The following is an 18,469-nucleotide window of genomic DNA, read 5'->3' on the forward strand; positions in this document are numbered from 1 at the left end:
TATTTAAAACTAGAAAGACATTAAGCCTAACAAAAACATGAAAGAAAGTCTGAGTTATCAACTTGAACTCTCCCAAATGTCACTACCATGACATGATTCCCACTTTAATCTGAAGAATCCTTGTTTACCTTTTTATACACCTGCTGTTTTCTCTGATAAAACTGTAAGACACTAGCAGCTAACTTCACTCCATCTTCCAGCAACACATTTTAAAATACCTTTACCTAGATTCAATAAAAAGCCGTCTACAGAAAACACCTGCCTGGGATAGCTCATCTGGCAATTAATCATAACACAGGGAAAGGAGCTCAAAAAACGAGATGAATCTCCCTAGCTTCCCTCTCTTGCAATCTTGATCCGATTAACCAAATCAAACCACCCTCTCTACCTGCACTCACTGCAACAACAGAAAAGCAGAACAAAATAACCTCTCCCCCCAAACGAAAGCCCTTGCGCTTACACAGATATCAGAATTCTTCAGCCTTCCTCCCTTGGCTCTTTTCAGAAGCCTGATCCAGGTGGCCTTCATGAGCCAGACAGCGCCTTTATCGTCCGCAGCTGCAGCCCCGGGCACAGGTTCTCAGTGCGCGCTGAGCCCCGGAGAACCCCAGCTCCTTTCCTATCCATGCTCTGGGCAAGCCCCTCTGCTCCGTCCCTTTCTGCCTCCGGGGCTTTCACTCCCTGCCCCAGAGGACTCCCATCCAGGGAAATTCTTATTTTCCCATTCCAGGAGGGGCTGAAAACACACACTCGAGTGCTTTATATTGCTTTAAAAATAAAGAAGACTTCAAGTGCATTCAGAAGCCGGGCATCAACTCGTTCTAAACTTAATGCATCTCATAACCCTAAACATTCTCTTCCCTGCGCTCAAATTGTTAAAGGAAATTAGTTGTAAAAGAATCGCAGGAAAAAAAAAAAAAAAAAAAACTAGTGCAAAAACGTATGCAGTGACATTTGCAAGTGCAAAGTTCAAGCCTTATCTTTGGAGATCTCGAGGGGAAGGGGGGAGGCGGAGGGAGGAGGACGCACTCCCACACTGGGCATGCTCCATATGTCGCCTTTTTACGCAGATGCTCACATCACACTGTTAGTCTATGTCAAATTGCCATTTTACATCCGAAGTGTAAACAGCTGGAAAGGTCTCTTCGGTTCTATAGTAACCGGGCTCGTGGTATGTGTGTCTGTTTCTGTTTCAGATGAAACCTTCTCTCAAAAACAAAGCATGAGATCGTTTCCTTTAATAATCCCTTTCCATTACCTGCTCCAGAAACTGTGTCCTATGCTGAAAGCAGGTTCACAGGTAGTAAATATCACATGCAATATTGCATAGCAAAAATCAAATAATGCTCATCAGTCATAATATAACACAGTTCTTTATTGCTTGTGACTTTCCAAACAAGATGCGAGAGAGAGACGTGGCCATTTAATTAGGACATGAAAGTAATCACAGCTCTATAAAGCAATGAGTTTAACGGAGCTCAAAATGACTTCGAACTGCTTCTCCAACTGAGAAACTACCATTTGAAATAAAGCCACTGGCATAAACAGCAATGTGAATTGTTATAACTATACTTACAAAGAAATTTCAAAGCTTGGTTAATTTATTAGTTGGAGTTAAAATTCACAGAATAATTGAGTCCCAACTCTGCTTGTAGATGAGGGGAGTGAGGCTGAAGAAGGAAAGACACTAAAGTTATTAATTTCCTGTACTAATGAAATTGCATTTTCAAAGTTTACTTGTAAAGAAATACACACTTTGTTTTCTTGACATAAACAAAATGCTATCACTGTAGTCTAAACTGCATTTGTTTGAGGGTGGTGGGAGAAGATTTTGTACAAATAAAAATGAAAAAAAAAAGTGTTCTTAAGAATACTTAAGAACCACGGCTGGGTGCAATGGCTTACGACTGTAATCCTAGCACTTTGGGAGGCCGAAGTGGGAGGACTGCTTGAGCCCATGAGTTCGAGACCAGCCTGGGCAACATAGAGAGACCCCCATCTCAAAAAATCTTCCTCCCTCCCCACTTGGCACTCTGCACTAATATAATCTTCAAGAGCCAAATGCTAGAAACACATAGAATAGGGGTTTCAGAATGAAAGTTAGTGATTAATTGTACCTCCATTGTGGTATCTTGATGTAAATTAACAGATCACCTATTGCTATGATGTGAACGTAAAATGCGTGGCGGGCAAATTTACAAAGGAGAAATGAGTGTGTCAACACAGACACACCTGGTAGGGGATTCCTGATCTTCCTAGAGGACTTCTTACAGTAATAGTAGCACAGTAGAAAATTACCAGGAAGCATAATTATACTCCATAAGGGGCCCCTGTTCCCACTGTCACCAGTCTTGCCATGTTAGAGCCAATCACCCCACTACAGGTTCAGGTCACACCTCAATGCAAAGACGAAGCTTCTATCAGTAGGAACCCAGCAATGACAGGAAGTACATAAAGATAGGGTCGCATAACACCCACACATAATTTTGTGCGGTCTCATTCCCTTTTAAATATAATATGATATAAAAAGTCATTTGCTAATATTCAGATGGAGCTTTTACATTGCATAGTCACTTTGAGACCAGTTTCCAGGTTTAAATAGCAGTTAAAAACAAAAATCTCTTCAATGACTTTTGGCAATGCCTTGACTATTTTATAATACAGGATGTATTGATCTTTAGAGTAGTTCGCAGAAGCATAGAAAGAGCCGGATTAGTTTCATTCCTTGTATCTCTGATAGTGCATACTTTCACACACAATTTTTTTTTTTTTTTTTTTTTTTTTGAGACAAGATCTCATTGTCACCCAGGCTTGATAGAGTGCAGTGGTGCAATTATGGCTCACTGCAGCCTTGACCTCCTTGGCAAAAGTGATCCTCCCACTTCAGCCTCCCAAGTGGCTGGGAATATAGGCATGTGCTCCCATTCCTAGCTAATTTTTAAATGATTTTTTGTAGAGATGGGTCTCACTATGTTGCCCAGGCTGACTGGTCTCAAACTCCTGGGCTCAAACAATCCTCCCCCCTCAGCCTCCCAACGTGTTGGGATTACAGGTGTGAGCCACCTTACCCGGCCTCAAAATATTTTTCATTATAGAAGTTATATGCACCCAGCACTGAAAGAGACACAAATAACCATCCCCTGAAAGTCTCCCATACAAAGACAGCCACAGTCAAATAGTAGCAAGTTTCATTCTCTGGAGCTGTTGCATGTTTGAAAGTCACCCTCCTGACATATGCCTTACAGTTAATCTCCTTTCTTCTGGGAGTGTGGATTTATGCAGTTAGAAGTGATATATCTAATTAAGCTTTTGCCTTTGGAACCATATGGACTTTCTGGGTCATCGTGCCTCAAGTCGTCTTCAGTCGGGAACAGCTGGCGGTCATTTCCATAACTCCAGAATAGGTTCATTACAAGATGTACCCTTGATCTCTACGGCTGTTAACAACGTGATTAGCTGGTCTTTTGCAGTGTTTGTCCTTGCCAGTGCATCACATTTCAGCTACCCAGTGTTCCTTTTCTACATCTTAATACCTGCATTTCTATTTGGACATTTCCAAAAGTGTAACTTGTACTACTATGTACTAATAGTTCCTCCCAGGATCATCACCTTTTATCCTCAGAGCTCTCACTTTGTGGGTTCATTGCTCATAGGAAAATTCCATATCATTGGATTAATTTATGCTTTTATCTACTCTTCAGTTTCTTTTTCCACTTTTATGTCTAATGTTCACACAAGAAAGCGTCACCCTTTTTTTCTTTTCTTTTTTTTTTTTGAGATAGTCTCACTCCAGCCCAGGCTGGAGTGCAGTGGCTCAATCTCGGCCCACTGTAACCTCTGCCTCCTGGATTCATGTGATTCTCCTGCCTCAGCCTCCCAAGTAGCTGAAATTACAGGCGTGTGACACCACTCCCAGCTAATTTTTGTATTTTCAGTAGAGACACGGTTTTGCCATGTTGGCCAGTCTGGTCTTGAACTCCCAATCTCAGGTTATCTGCCCACCTCGGCCTCCCAAAGTGCTGGGATTACTGGCTTGTGCCACTACACCTGGCCACCCTTTTTCTTTAATACTTTAAAAAATTTATATAGTTTGCTGTTTTGATGCTATACTCTGCTGTTTCACAGTCATCTATATTTTCAGCATCAGTATTTTGGAGCGTTCTTGTATTTTTCTCTTTTAAAGCCCAAAGGATAAGAGTTGTAAGCCCATTTCATAGCGGCATCTTGGATCCTAAATTGTGTCTGTGTCTTCTCCTGCTGTAGGAAATCTTTATATGAAGCCTTAAATCGACATTCTTGAGCAAAATCAACTTTTTATGTATCCAAAAGCCAGTCTGATTCTAGACAAAGTTGTAACTCATCAAAATCCTCAAGATTTTAGACCCCCTCCTCATGCATAGGATGATGCTGACCCAATGGCAAATTCATTGCCTACTGGTCAGGCCCACATCTTTTAAAATAAAGCAAAATGGGGCCAGGCATGGTGGCTCACGCCTGTAATCCCAGCACTTTGGGAAGCCAAGGTGGGTGGATAACCTGAGGTCAGGAGTTTGAGACCAGCCTGACCAACATGATGAAACCCTGTCTCTACTAAAAATACAAAAATTAGCCAGGCGTAGTGTCACATGCCTGTAATCCCAGCTACTCAGGAGGCTGAGGCAGGAGGTAGAACCCAGGAGGTAGAGGTTGAACCCAGGAGGTAGAGGTTGCAGTGAGCCGACTGTGCCACTGCACTCCAGCCTGGCGACAGAGCGAGACTGCATCTCAATCAATCAATCAAAATGGGACAGACTTCAGAGGGCCAGGACCAAGGGGAAAGGGTTCTATCTTGTATTGTCTTTGGGGGGAGGGAGATAATTATTTCATTTTTCATGGTGTTGTCATCTCTTTTCACAGTTTAGAATCAACTTCTGTTCTCTGGTGCAATTTAGATGTAAGAAATCTGAATTGCTATTCTCTGCTTTACTGGTTTCTTCATAAATAAAATAAACTATGGGCTGCATGCTGGCTCATGCCTGTAATCCCAGCACTTTGGGAGGCAGAGGCGGGCAGATCACTTGAGGTCAGGAGTTCAAGACCAGATGGGCAATATGGTGAAACCCCATCTCTACTAAAAATACAAAAATTAGCCAGGCGTGGTGGCAGGCGCCTGCCATCCCAGCTACTTGGGAGGCTGAGGCAGGAGAATGGCTTGAACCTAGGAGGCAGAGGTTGTAGTGAGCAGAGATTGCAACACCGTACTCCAGCATGGGGGACAGAGGGAGACCCTGTCTCAAAATAGTAACAATACAATCATCAACTATGTGCTGATGAGAGATCCTGACTCTAAACATTGAAAAATCCAAGATGAGGTACAGTTGCATAAACATTGTATACCTTAGTTTGCAAATTGTCACGTAATTATTACTCAAATTCATATGATGATGAGAATTTCAAATGCGATTGACCTATCATTTGGCTGAATGTCAAAATAGTAACAGAAGTGATAGCAATACATGGCTGCAGGGTCATCCCTGTATGATACTTTTATGATCCTGTAAAAACCAAAATGTCAGTTTCAATTTTCTCAAGACACGATGAAAATTTATAAACATATAGCTACAGGATGTACTAATGAAGAGATTAAATTTTATTTAACAACTCCCCAAACCACATGCGATTATTGAGTACTGATTACTTGAAAACTCTGCTGTAACTGTAAGCTAAATACTGAAAACAGGACTGTGAAAAAGATTAAAGCTTTCTGTCATGAAACTTAATATCTCAGTGAAGGAGACTGATTTTTTTAAAAAGGCAGCAGAAAAATAATGGCTATGAGAGACAAGAAAAAAAGCTGAGATAATAAAATGATGGTGGGAGGGATGGTATTTTAGTTAGAGTAATGAGATGACAATCTGAGATGACACTAAGCTGAAATCTAAACGATGAAAGAAAAAAGTCAGCCCTGCAACACACTGAGAAGAGGGATGTCCAGGCAGAAAGAACAGCATATGCGAAGGCCTTGTGTACAAGAAATGCTTGCATGTCTGAGGAATTGAAAAGAGGTCAGTGTACCTAACATGCTAACATTAATTTTTAGGAAGATTTATTTAAACTTGCTCAGTCTCTCTCTCTCCCCCTTCTCTTTTTCTCTCACTCTACGTGTGATATATACTCAGGTACTCCTGGAATACACATGTGAGACTCCACTGACATGGATTACCTCCCAGAAAAACTCCTTCAGCGTGTTTGAGTTCCTTAATTTGGAGTTACATTTAAGTTATTGTTAGCAAACTCCACGTTACTGGAAACATGACGTCTCCTGAGAAGGTAAACAGAGGTCTTGTATTTTCTTCCGTCTCAGTCTAGCACAATTACTAATAGGCTAAAAGAGTGTGTTTTGAAGATTGTTCTATATTATGCTTATAATTAGGATAATCAATTAAGATCAGGCTATGCACATATTAATACATCTTATTAATGATAATAATTGCAAATATTTCATAAATGCTTACACTGTGTCAGGCAGTGTGCTGATTCACCAGTATTACCTAATGTAATTTCAATTATCTTCATTTTTACTGATGAGAAAACTGAGAGACATAGAGAAGCTACCTGAGCAAGGCTGCGAAGCAGGGGACTCATTGCATAGCCAAATGCAAATCATATAAATAACTCCCTGGCTAATTCCTCCCTTTGTAAAATGAGTATAACAAATTGGATCCATAGAGTTAGGAGTAAACCTTTAGCAGTCAAAATTCAAGTGCCATGCATGCATCAGCTCATAAAAAGAAAAGCTAGGACAAATTCCTACATGCATCTGATGTTTTTGTTAATCAAAAGCATATATTTTTTCTGTTTGTTGGTCCTAGATATACCCATTTCTAACAATCATAAAGGCATCGTGATGGTTTCCTAATGCTTAGTTATGTCTTTGCTAAGCTTTAGGCATGCTCGCTCGCTCGCTCTCTCACACACATCTTTATAAATTCTCAAAATTGGGCCAGGCGTGGTGGCTCACGGCTGTAATCCCAGCACTTTGAGAGACCGAGGCAGGCCGATCACCAGGTCAGGAGTTTGAGACCAGCCTGGCCAAGAGACCAGCCTGGCCAAAAGGGTGAAACCCTGTCTCTACTAAAAATACAAAAATTAGCCAGGCGTGGTGGTGCATGCTTGTAATCTCAGCTACTTGGGAGGCTGAGGCAAAAGAATTGCCTGAACCTGGAAGGCAGAGGTTGCAGTAAGCCAAAGATCTTGCCATTGCACTTCAGCCTGGCAACAGAGTGAGACTCCTACTCGGGAAAAAAAAAAAAAAAAAAAATTCAAATTTGATCTTTCCAAAAAGGCACAATGAAAGTACACTGAGGGTTCACTTCACATTCATTAATAGAATGCTGTTTTGTGGACAGACTTGGCTGCTCCGCTGAAATTTTCCTTACTTCAGAGTATCTCAGCATCATGAAGCATTCTTTTCATTACTTATCTACAAGGGAAAGTAGATCAGAATCGGAAAACAATAGAAGCCAACATAGCAGCTATTTAAGTTTTCCTCTCTTTGCTGAAAATGAATAGAACTTTGGCAAGCTGGCCTTCAGTAGTCTGGTCGGCAGCTCGTCCTGCCTGAAACTGGCTAGGATTCAAGTGTCTTCTTTCAGTTCCAAAGGAACAGTTGCTGGTTTTTAGTACTGAAGCTGAAGTCATTATAAAGTGCTAATAGTAGGTAAAAAGTTCAGAGATGTGACTTTCATTTTTTTTTTAAATGAACATATCAAAACACTGTCACCACCAAATTATTCCTTAATGTGAGGGTATGATGGCTGTTTACAGTTTACAGAAGAGCCTCTGGTCAATATTTGCAAAATTTGACATTGTCCAAAAGAACTATTTTGAAAAAGTTAAAATTAGAGGGGCAATTTTGATATTGAGTTTTGGATTTCAGTCACAGGCTAAATAATTTTTTAAAAAATTAGAACATTATGTATGTATATGTGTGTGTTGGGAAAATTTTCTAGGCCTTTAATATGTACCTACTGATGATGATGGATGACACGAATTTTTTTTTTTTTTTTTTTTTTTTTGAGATGGAGTCTCACTCTGTCACCCAGGCCGGAGTACGTTGGGTGATCTCGGCTCACTGCAACCTCTGCTTCCCGGATTCAAGTGATTCTCCTGCCTCAGCCTCCTGAGTAGTTGGGATTACAGGTGCCCACCACCATGCTCGGCTAAGTTTTGTATTTTTAGTAGAGACAGGGTTTCACTACGTTGGTCAGGCTGGTCTTGAACTCCTGACCTCAGGTGATCTACCCGCCTCAGCCTCCCAAAGTGCTGGGATTACAGGCATGAGCCACCACGTCCAGCCAATGACAAGAATTTTTTCATGCTAATATAATTTTTTATATAAAAACTACCTTATCAGTTATGAAACTGAAAACAAGTAGGCAGGGAGCAGAAAAATAGTAGCTTGGGAGAGTTGAATTGTCTCAATATATAGCTGCAGAAAATTCAACTAAATGGGAGAAAAGGAGTGAATAAATTGTATGTAGGGAATTTGGGGTATAGAAATTCATGCTGGCTACAGGGACTCCAGAAACTGCACGGATGTCACTACACTTAGGCTTTTTCTATTGAATCATTCGAATCAGCACACCTGATTATTTCTCTCTTCCTAAGAAAACCTTTCCTTGACTCCATTTTCTCTGCCAGCTCTTGTCCATATTTCTCCTCTCCTTTGCAGAAAAAAAAAAAAAAAAATGCATAGAAAAACTTGGCTCTACTCCAATTCTTCTCTTCCTGTTCTCTCTTAAATATACTTCCTCCTGTTCCTCCTACTACTCCACTAAAACTGCTCAAGGTTATCAATGATGTCTCAGGCTACATCGATGGCTGATTCTCAGTGTTCATCTTACTCTAGCAATCAGCAGCCTTTAACATCAGTGATCATCCCCTGTCCTCTCTTCGTTTTCTCAACTTGACTTCCAAGAAACCACGCCCTCTTGGTCTTTCTCTTTTCCCATTGGCTGTTCCTTCTAAGTCAAGAAACCACTCCCTCTTGGTCTCTTTTCCCATTGGTTGTTCCTTCTAAGTCAAGAAACCACTCCCTCTTGGTCTTTCTCTTTTCCCATTGGCTATTCCTTCCAAGTCTCCTTTGTTAGTAACTTCCTGTTCCACTGATTTCTACACCCTCTCCCTGCCACCTAGACCTCCCTTCTTTCTGCTGTAACCTTGTTGGGCCCCTTGATGTTCCTCAGAGGCACCAGACACTCTCCTCCCCTAGATTTCTACCCTTCTAACTCTATCACCTCCTCTAAATCTTTGCTCAAAAGTCTCTTTCTCAATGAGGTCTTCTGCAACCATCCTATTTCAAATTATAATCCCCACTGCCTTGTGGTATTTCCAGTCTCACTTACCCTGTTCTACTTTTTTAAAAATAGTGCTTTTACCTTCTTCTTCTTCTTTGACAGGGTCTTACTCTGTCACTCAGGCTGGATTGCAGTGGCACAATCTTGGCTCACTGCCACCTCTGCCTCCCGAGCTCAAGGGATCCACCCACTTCAGCCTCCTGAGTAGCTGGGACTATAGGTGCACACCACCATACCCAGCTAATTTTTCATATTTTCTGTAGAGATGGAGTTTTGCCATGTTGCCCAGGCTGGTCTCGAACTCCTGGACTCAAGAGATCCACGTGCCTCGGCCTCCCAAAGTGCTGGGATTACAGGTGTGGCCCACCATGCCCAGTCTATTAGTGTTTTTACCTTCTAACATATAATTTACTTATAATATTGTTTAGTATATGTCTCCCTTGATTAGGATATAACACCCACGAGGGCAGATTTTTTTAAATGTTTCACTTACTCGTATATCCCAAGTGCCTGGAATAGTGCAAGACATGGAATGCACGCTCAACAAACATTTGTTGAATGAATGAATAAGGACAGAGAGAAAACCTCTTCTCTCTTATATCCTATATTTTAAAGCTCTCCCAGTCTACAGGAGAGCTCTCCCACTCCCTTTTAGCATTCCTAAACATTCTTAAATATTCCTAAATGTGCTCATGTCTCTTCTTTAATTAAAAAACACAAACAGAAATGTGACTTTCCATGATGAACGGATGATAAATATTTATAATGAATAAAGAATAAAACAAAGGCTTCAGCTTGAAGCCATCCCCAGTGTTTTATCACAAACCTCCACAAATGCCAACTTCATTAACTTTGTGCAAATGTCAACTATAGGCCAGTTGATTAAATAACCATGTTCCATAACAAGCAAGCCACTCCAAAAACAGTCATTATACTTGAAATTTCTTTAGCATCCTTTTTCCAATGAATCTCAGAAAGACTTTATATTTTGAAAATATGATTACAACTTATTTTCTGTGAAGCTTCTTTTCCCATTAATTCTACTTCTTCATTCCAGGAACTTAAAGTTCCAATCCTAAAAGTACCAGTGACTCATAGCCAAAGGCAAGGCATGTAAATAATTCCCTGGCTAATTCTCCCATTTGTAAAAGGAGTATACTAAATTGAAGCTACTAGAAAGAATGCTCTTGCAAATTTTCTTACAGATGGTTGCGAATATATTGTAAATATAACATATTGTGTGAGTGATTGTTGATTTACTTCTTATGCACTACCCCTGACATTCCTATAGAGATGGAGTTCCAATTTACAGCACAAAATGTGACTACACATATAACTTATAATAATTCAGAATGTTTAAAAAAATCAAGCCAGTACAGGGAGAAGATACGTCTTCAAGCAATGTTGGGTAACATCATTTAAAGGAATGCAACTGAATAACTGGGCAAATACATATAAAACTATGGAATATCTTAATAGGCTCTCTACTACCAAAGAAAGACCATGTTGGCCAGGCGCCGTGTCTCACACCTGTAATCCCAGCACTTTGGGAAGCTGAAGCGGGCAGACCACGAGGTCAGGAGTTCGAGACCAGCCTGGCCAATATGGTGAAACCCCGTCTCTACTAAAAATACAAAAATTAGCTGGGCATGGTGGTGGGTGCCTCTAGTCCCAGCTACTCAGGAGGCTGAGGCAGAAGAATCACTTGAACTCAGGAGGTGGAGGTTGCAGTGAGCCAAGATCGTGCCACCGCACTCCAGCCTGGGTGAAGGAGCGAGACTCTGTCTCAGAAAAAGAAAGGCCACGTCAAAAGATGGTACGTTCAAGTGCCAGGCCTTTTCTTGAGCAGCAAAACAATCAAACAAATGAATCTGGGCTCTTTCCTTCCAAGGTGAGTTCTTGCAGGTGGCAATGAACAATTAATCTACAGGCGCGAATGAACAGCTAACTTATGTGTTCTCCAGGGAACTACACACCTGTGAAAAGGGATATGGCTTCAGTCCTTAAATATTTCACGTTTAACATTTTCTTTGCATATATAAAAGGCACACTAATTGATAAGTAAGTAAAACAGTAAGAGATGAATTGATAAATAAAGGCTATGAATAGAAAATTCACCAAAAAATCAATTAGCCATAAGCATCTGGAAAAGGTGTTCAACCTCATTAAATTAAACACAATACCATTTTCCCTCATTAAACCAATGCTGTTTGCAAAGTCCCAATTCACAATGTCGGGGGATGCACTTCAACTGATACTTTCACACCTTGTTGATAGTTTTTGGCTTTCATGCAACCCTTTGGGAAGACAATTTGCTTTCTGTGTGTATCTAGACATGCACTTAGATGTACCTAGGCTAATAATTTCACTTCTGGGAACTAGTTTAAGAAAATTTTTAAATTACGGTTCACATATTTAGTAGACTATTAGATAACCTTAAAAATAGTTACAAAGACTAAAGGTGATTACAGGCAAATGTTTATGATGACTATATTTGATAAAATCAGAAAACAACAACAAAAACAAAACGGAATCATTTCTATATATACATACATTCAGGTATGTAAAACAAATAACAGAGGCAAGGCACAGTGACTCATGCCTGTAATCCCAGCACTTTGGGCGGCCCAGGTGGAGGATCGCATGAGCCCAGGTGTTCAAGACCTGCCTGTACAACATAGGGAGACCCTATCTCTACAAAAAAATTTTAAAAATGAGCCAGGCACGGTGGCACACATCTGTAGTCCTAGCTACTTGGGAAGCTGAGGCAGGAGGACTGCCTGAGCTCAGGAGTTCGAGGCTACAGTGAACTCATCATGCCACTGCAATCCAGCCTGGGTGACAGAGTGAGACTCCCATCTCAAAAAAACAAAAAACAGTAACTGAAGAGATAAGGTTGGATTCCATTTTCTCAAAAAAATGTTGGGAGCTCAGTTAAATTCTTTTTCTGTAATGTTCCTATGTTTGTGAATAAAAGGCCTTTCCTATTGCAACTGAAATTTCTCACAAAGCACTCTGAAAATATTTTTGATGTTGCAAAAGAGATGATTTATACATACATATTTTCTGTAATTGATTGATTTGACCTTCATAGTTGTTTGCATATGGGGAAGGGAGGCAAGGACCAGGTCTCCTGAAAGCCTCTTTAAGCACATTAAAAACAATAGAACAAAGTAAAGGGTGCTATGGGAATTATGACAGGTAAGAAAAGAATTAAAAGAAAAGTACTTAGACATAAAATTTTATGATGATGAAGTAAATTTTTCTGTGTATAATGTATAGAAGTGATTATTTAACTGTCCACCTGAAATACTGGATTTTTCTCCTATGATTGCTTAAATAATTTGTTGGTACTAGGTTAGGTACTTAAGCAGGCCAAAATGACTCAGTAATTTGGTAGTAAAATATTAATATACTGTTCTAAAAGTCTAACCTTCCAGAAAGATATGACTTTGGTTCAGACAGACTTAATAGTAAAAAAACAGGCTACACCATCAGGGATTTGTCTGGAAAAATGCCAGTGGTGTGGAGTACTCAGAAATAAAGCACTGGAAAGTACCCTAGGGACCTAATATAGTTAATACATCCCTTAAGCAGCAAACCCGCCTTCAGGAGGTGATTTTAGAACTAGAGACAATCTGGTTCATTCACCTCTGTGTTTTAAAATGGCTGCAAATTTTAAGATTATTTAGCTGCAAATGTGCCACTGATATATAATATTAATGTTAGAAAATCTAAACTATGTTCAGAACATTTAATAAAATACTGGACATATACCATTGGTCAAAAGTAGTTTATATCCTATTTTTTGTCTTGCAAATGAAAAAGCATCTTTTGTTGCATGAAACTATCTGCTCTATTTTGCATTTGAAGGTGTAATGGACTTTAATGATAGCAAAACTTCCATCGAGCAGGGCAAAAATGGCCTGACAGTTCGCTAAGACGACAGTTTGGGCAAGGATGAGAAATGGCTTGGGCCAGGTGCAGTGACTCACGCCTATAATTCCAGCACATTGGGAGGCCAAGACAGGAGGATTGCTTGAGCTCAGCAGTTTGAGACCAACGTGGACAACATAACGAGATCCCGTCTGTACAAAAAATTTGAAAATTAGCTGGGCATGGTAGCACACACCTGTAGTCCCAGTTACTTGGGAGGCTGACGTGGGAGGATCACTTGAGTCTGGCAGGTGAAGGCTGCAGTGAGCCTTGATTGTGCCACTGCACCCCAGCCTGAGTGACAGAATGAGAGCCTGTCTCTAAAAAAAAAAAAAAAGAGAGAAAGAAATGGCTTGGTGACTATGCTGACAGCTGCCTGTTGACTTGCACGAGGGTGACCACAGTCTCACAGCCTGGTAGTGTATGCATATGTTATGTGCTAGATCCTTCTACTATTCACACACCAGACTCAGATACTCTAAACCACAAATGTAGCTACTGGCTTTTCTGCTTCATTTAAATGACAATCATTGGATATGATGCACAACTCAGTATTATTATTATCTCCTTTTCCCAGCACATATATACAGTAGAATGTAATACTCATAGGAGGGCAGGGAGTTTGTTTTGTTTACCTCTGTTCCCCAACCCCAGAGCACTCCCAGTGGACATGAGGGAAGAAGAAGTGACTGGGGTTCCCAGTCAAGTGAGGGAGACACATCACAGAGGCCGTAACACAAAACATTATTTTATGACAGTTTTGATAACTACTATAAAGGAAAGGTATGGGGCACTATGAGGGAAGATGGCAGGGAGGTGGAGATGGGACTCAGAAGAAGTTTCTAAAAGGAAATAGATATTTAGGCTGTGTTTTGCAGCTGGCAGGAAACAGTCATAGAAACAGGTAAGGAAACAACATTCCAAGGCAGAAGGACCAATGGGAAGAGGTGGAGGATCTTCGAGTTTCTAAGGAGCAAGAACTTACTGACCAAGATGATGGCTCTGAGATGAATCTGAGACGACTCAGCCAGATCTGCCTTCTGAAACTCAGTACTTCCAGTTTGTATCAGAAGTATTAGACACTGTTATTATACACTGGAACATTTAATTATGAAGGGAATTAAATGACGATAATACTGTTGCTGCCTTAATTTCTTCTGGATGAATACCTGGGATCAACTTTCATGATCCTTCATCATCATCACATTTACATCCAACCATTCTGTCAACAAATATCTACCATGTGCTGAGCACTGAGGATCTAAGAATATAGATGACATATTCTCTGTTCTACAGTAGCTTCCAGTACCTAGCTCTCTTACCAACTGATACTTGAAACACTCCAAAACATAAAAGCTATCCATTTTACATCAGATTAAAAATCATAAATAAAAGAGCAACAGTAAAGTTGTTCATATACTGTTGATATATATGGAATATGTCATCATATGCTGTTGACAAAAGTTTGATGCCTTCATATATTAATACGTCTTATAATCAATAAGAAAACACCAACAACCCACTAGAAAAATAGGCCAAAAAAGCAGGGGAGGGAGAGAGAGTCACAGAAAAGGAAATGGTTTTAAGCTAATAGAAAATGCCTAAGTTTAGTCCTGATGTTAAAATGGCGCAAAATCAAAGACAACACTAGCTTTAATTTTTATTGGCAAGATTACAAGCAAAGTGAACGCACAGTTAGTGTGGTCCTCTCACACACTGCCCCTTATGGATAAAATTTGGTAGAATTTATCAAAACTGAAAACTTACCTTTGATCCATAATTCTAATTCTGATTCTGGGACTTTTATACATATACACAAATATGTACATAAGGATGTATATATAAGAATGCTTATTTGTTATGGCATTATTTGTGTTAACAGATTACATTGAATAACATAACTGCTTATCAGTAGGGGACTGATAAAATTATGTTGCACCCATATGATGGCATATCATTCAGACATTTAAAAAAATAAGTTATCTTTAGCTATACATGCGAATGTGAAATAATCTCCAAGATATATTTTACAGGTGAAAAAGAAAAAAGCATCAGAAAAAGAAAAAAACATCCGAGAGTTTTTTGCCATCATTTGTAGAAATATACTGTTGTGCTGTCATTTGAATAAATACTTTTTTTTTTTTGAGATGGAGTTCGCTCTTGTCACCCAGGCTGGAGTGCAGTGGCACGATCTCGGCTCACTGCAAGCTCTGCTTCCTGAGTTCAAGCGATTCTCCTGCCTCAGCCTCCCTAGTAGCTGGGATTAGAGGTGTCTGCCACCACACCCAGCTAATTTTTTGATAACTGCATTTTAAAGAATGCATACATTTATGAGTATGTAGGCTAGCTCTAGAACATTTAAGTAGCTGCACATTTTTAAAAACTGCTGAGCAGGGTGGGGGGTATTACAAATCTCTATGGTATATTCAAAAGCAATTTAATTAGAGCCTCTGGAAGTGGGATAAGGCAATCGTTCATTTTTTTTTTTTTTTTTTTTCTTATACAGAGTCTCCCTCTGTTGCCCAGGCTGGAGAGCAGTGGCATAATCTCGGCTCACTGCAACCTCTGCCTCCCGGGTTCAAATGATTCTCCTGCCTCAGCCTCCCAAGTACCTGGGATTACATGTGCCTGTCACCAGGCCCAGCTAATTTTTTTTTTGTATTTTTAGTAGAGATGAGGTTTCACCAGGTTAGCCAGGCTGGTCTCGAACTCCTGACCTCAGATGATCCACCCACCTTGGCCTCCCAAAATGCTGGCATTATAGGCGTGAGCCACCGCACCCAGCCGGCAACTGTTCTTTTCAAAGCTCTGCATGTGATTCTACCGTTCAGCCAAGGTTGAGAACCACAATGCCAGAGTGACACCAAGAACCTGGTCACCGTGGTTGCTTTAGGGGAAGAAAACTGAGGAACCTGCAGCCAGAGATGGGAGGGACTTAACTTTGCACTGGGTGACCTCTTGTAATGCTTGATTTTTCTTTCTTTCTTTTTTTTTTTTTTTTAACCATACTCATATTACTTTGTTTTTGGTTTTGTGGGTTTTTTTGTTTTTTGTTTGTTGCTGTTGTTTTGAGACAGCGTCTCACTCTGTCACCCAGGCTGGAGGACAGTGGCACAATCTTAGCTCGCTGCAACCTCCACCTTCCAGGCTCAAGTGATCCTCCCACCTCAGCCTTCCAAGTAGCTGGGAGTGCAAGTATGCACCATCATGCCCAACTAATTTTTTTTTTTTTTTTTTTTTTGTAGAGACAGGGTTTCACCATGTTGCCCAGGCTAGTCTTGAACTCCCGAGCTCAAGCAATCTGCCCCTCTTGGCTTCCCAAACTGCTGCCATTACAGGCATGAGCCACTGTGCCTGGCAAACCATATTCGTATTACTTTAAAAAGAGACATTTAAAAGGAAAATTTCTAGGTCATTTTCTATGAGAGACTTGTGATACCTTTCTCCACTCTCGATTTCTGTGGTAATTTTTCATGTAATATACACAGCCATTACTTGGAAATTGTTTCATTAGGGAAAAAGAGGTACACTGTATTTTTATCATGAAAAATATTCAAGTTGCTCTTAAAACATGGCCGTAGATCCTGACGATATGGCCTAGACACCGGACGCCGGTCCCATTGATCTTCAGGAGTCTTGGTACTGACTCTACCTGTGACTACAGGTTCCTTGGGAACACGGTGCCTTTTTGGCCCTGACAACCTTGCTTCTGGACTCACTTTTTACTTTCTCCTAACAATGTGAAAGATCATAGATTTTACATAAATAACTGTGGCATTTTAAACAGCACTCTATGGCTGGGCATGGTGGCTCACACCTGTAATTCCAGCACTTTGGGAGACCAAGATGGGTGGATCACCTGAGGTCAGGAGTTCGAGACCAGCTTGACCAACATGGGGAAACCCCGTCTCTACTAAAAATACAAAAATTAGCCGGGCGTGGTGGCGCACGCCTGTAATCCCAGCCACTTGGGAGGTTGAGGTGGGAGAATTGCTTGAACCCAGGAGGCAGAGGTTGTAGTGAGTCGAGATTGCACCACTGCATTCCAGCCTGGGCAATAGAACAAGACTGTGTTTCAAAAACAACAACAGCAACAACAACAACAACAACAACAACAAAAATGGCACTCTATCAGCTACTCTGTATTCCTCTTCTCTGCTTAATATCTTCCCAACCTTCTGGTGCACCATATATGTACTTATGTATTTATTTATGGTTTAATTCTTGCTGCTAATATGAAAGCTTCATGAAGGCAGGGATTTGTGTTGCTTCTGTCACTGTTGAATCCCCAAGACCTAGCATAGGCCTGGCACATGAAGATGATGTTGCTCTGTTATTCAACTCTATGAAAATGTCAAGGCTCACTCTTTCTACTCCACTACCACAACCCTAGTCAAGTCACTCATCTCTACTGTGAAGATTCTTACAGTGCCTTTGTAATTAGTCTCTCTGCTTATACCCGCTTCCTCTAGCCCCTCTATATTCCAGTGGCCAGGTTCATCGTCAAACATACAGCAGATCATTTCATTCCTCTGTCTAAAAGACTTCAATTTCTTTCTATTCCACTTAAAATAAAATCCAAGCTCCTCACCTGTATAATGTGGCCTTTGTCTATGCCTTTAAACATGTCTTGCACCAGAATAAATATTTGTAGCTAATGGAATAAAGTATGTGTCTGTCATATCAAACCTTGGATGATACCAGCTGTTAAGCAGGTAAAAAGACAACTTTCGTGTCTTCGGTGAGTGTTCTATGGATTTTGTAGCATATAATATAACACGCATATTTCCTACCAATAGGGAATGCCATCATGAGTGAAACAGCACCCGTGCCATCCTGTGGGCTAGGAAAACACAGAAAAGACACCAAGCTTGTGGCAATTCCTTAAAGATCTAGAACCAGAAATACCATTTAACCCAGCAATTCCATTACTGGGTATATACCCAAAGGAATATAAATCATTCTATTACAAAGACACATGCACACATATGTTCGTTGCAACACTATTCACAATAGGAAATCCATGGAATCAACCCAAATGTCCACGAATGATGGACTGGATAAAGAAAAGGTGGTACATACATACCACGGAATGCTATGCATCCATAAAAAGGAATGACATCATGTCCTTTGCAGGGACATGGATGGAGCTGGAAGCCATCATCCTCAGCAAACTAACATAGGAACAGAAAACC

General features: G+C 40.5%; 1 protein-coding gene across 12 annotated transcripts in view; it reads right to left on the reverse strand.

Moving 5' to 3' along the window:
• CACNB2 (calcium channel, voltage-dependent, beta 2 subunit) overlaps window positions 1–18,469 on the reverse strand; it is a 449,623-nt gene that overhangs the window by 149,181 nt on the left and 281,973 nt on the right. For 2 of the 12 annotated variants that reach the window (XM_011968898.1, XM_011968892.1), the window contains exon 1: window positions 461–993. The exons of the other annotated variants lie outside the window; for them this stretch is intronic. In XM_011968898.1, coding sequence (XP_011824288.1) covers window positions 461–529 — 69 coding nt within the window. In that variant the 5' untranslated portion in view covers window positions 530–993. Of the gene's footprint in view, window positions 1–460; window positions 994–18,469 lie in introns of those variants that run through there. 12 annotated transcript variants of the gene reach the window in all.

The sequence above is a fragment of the Mandrillus leucophaeus genome, unplaced genomic scaffold (genome assembly GCF_000951045.1).
Source record: "Mandrillus leucophaeus isolate KB7577 unplaced genomic scaffold, Mleu.le_1.0 Scaffold863, whole genome shotgun sequence".
In the NCBI taxonomy this organism is placed as follows: Eukaryota; Metazoa; Chordata; class Mammalia; order Primates; family Cercopithecidae; genus Mandrillus; species Mandrillus leucophaeus.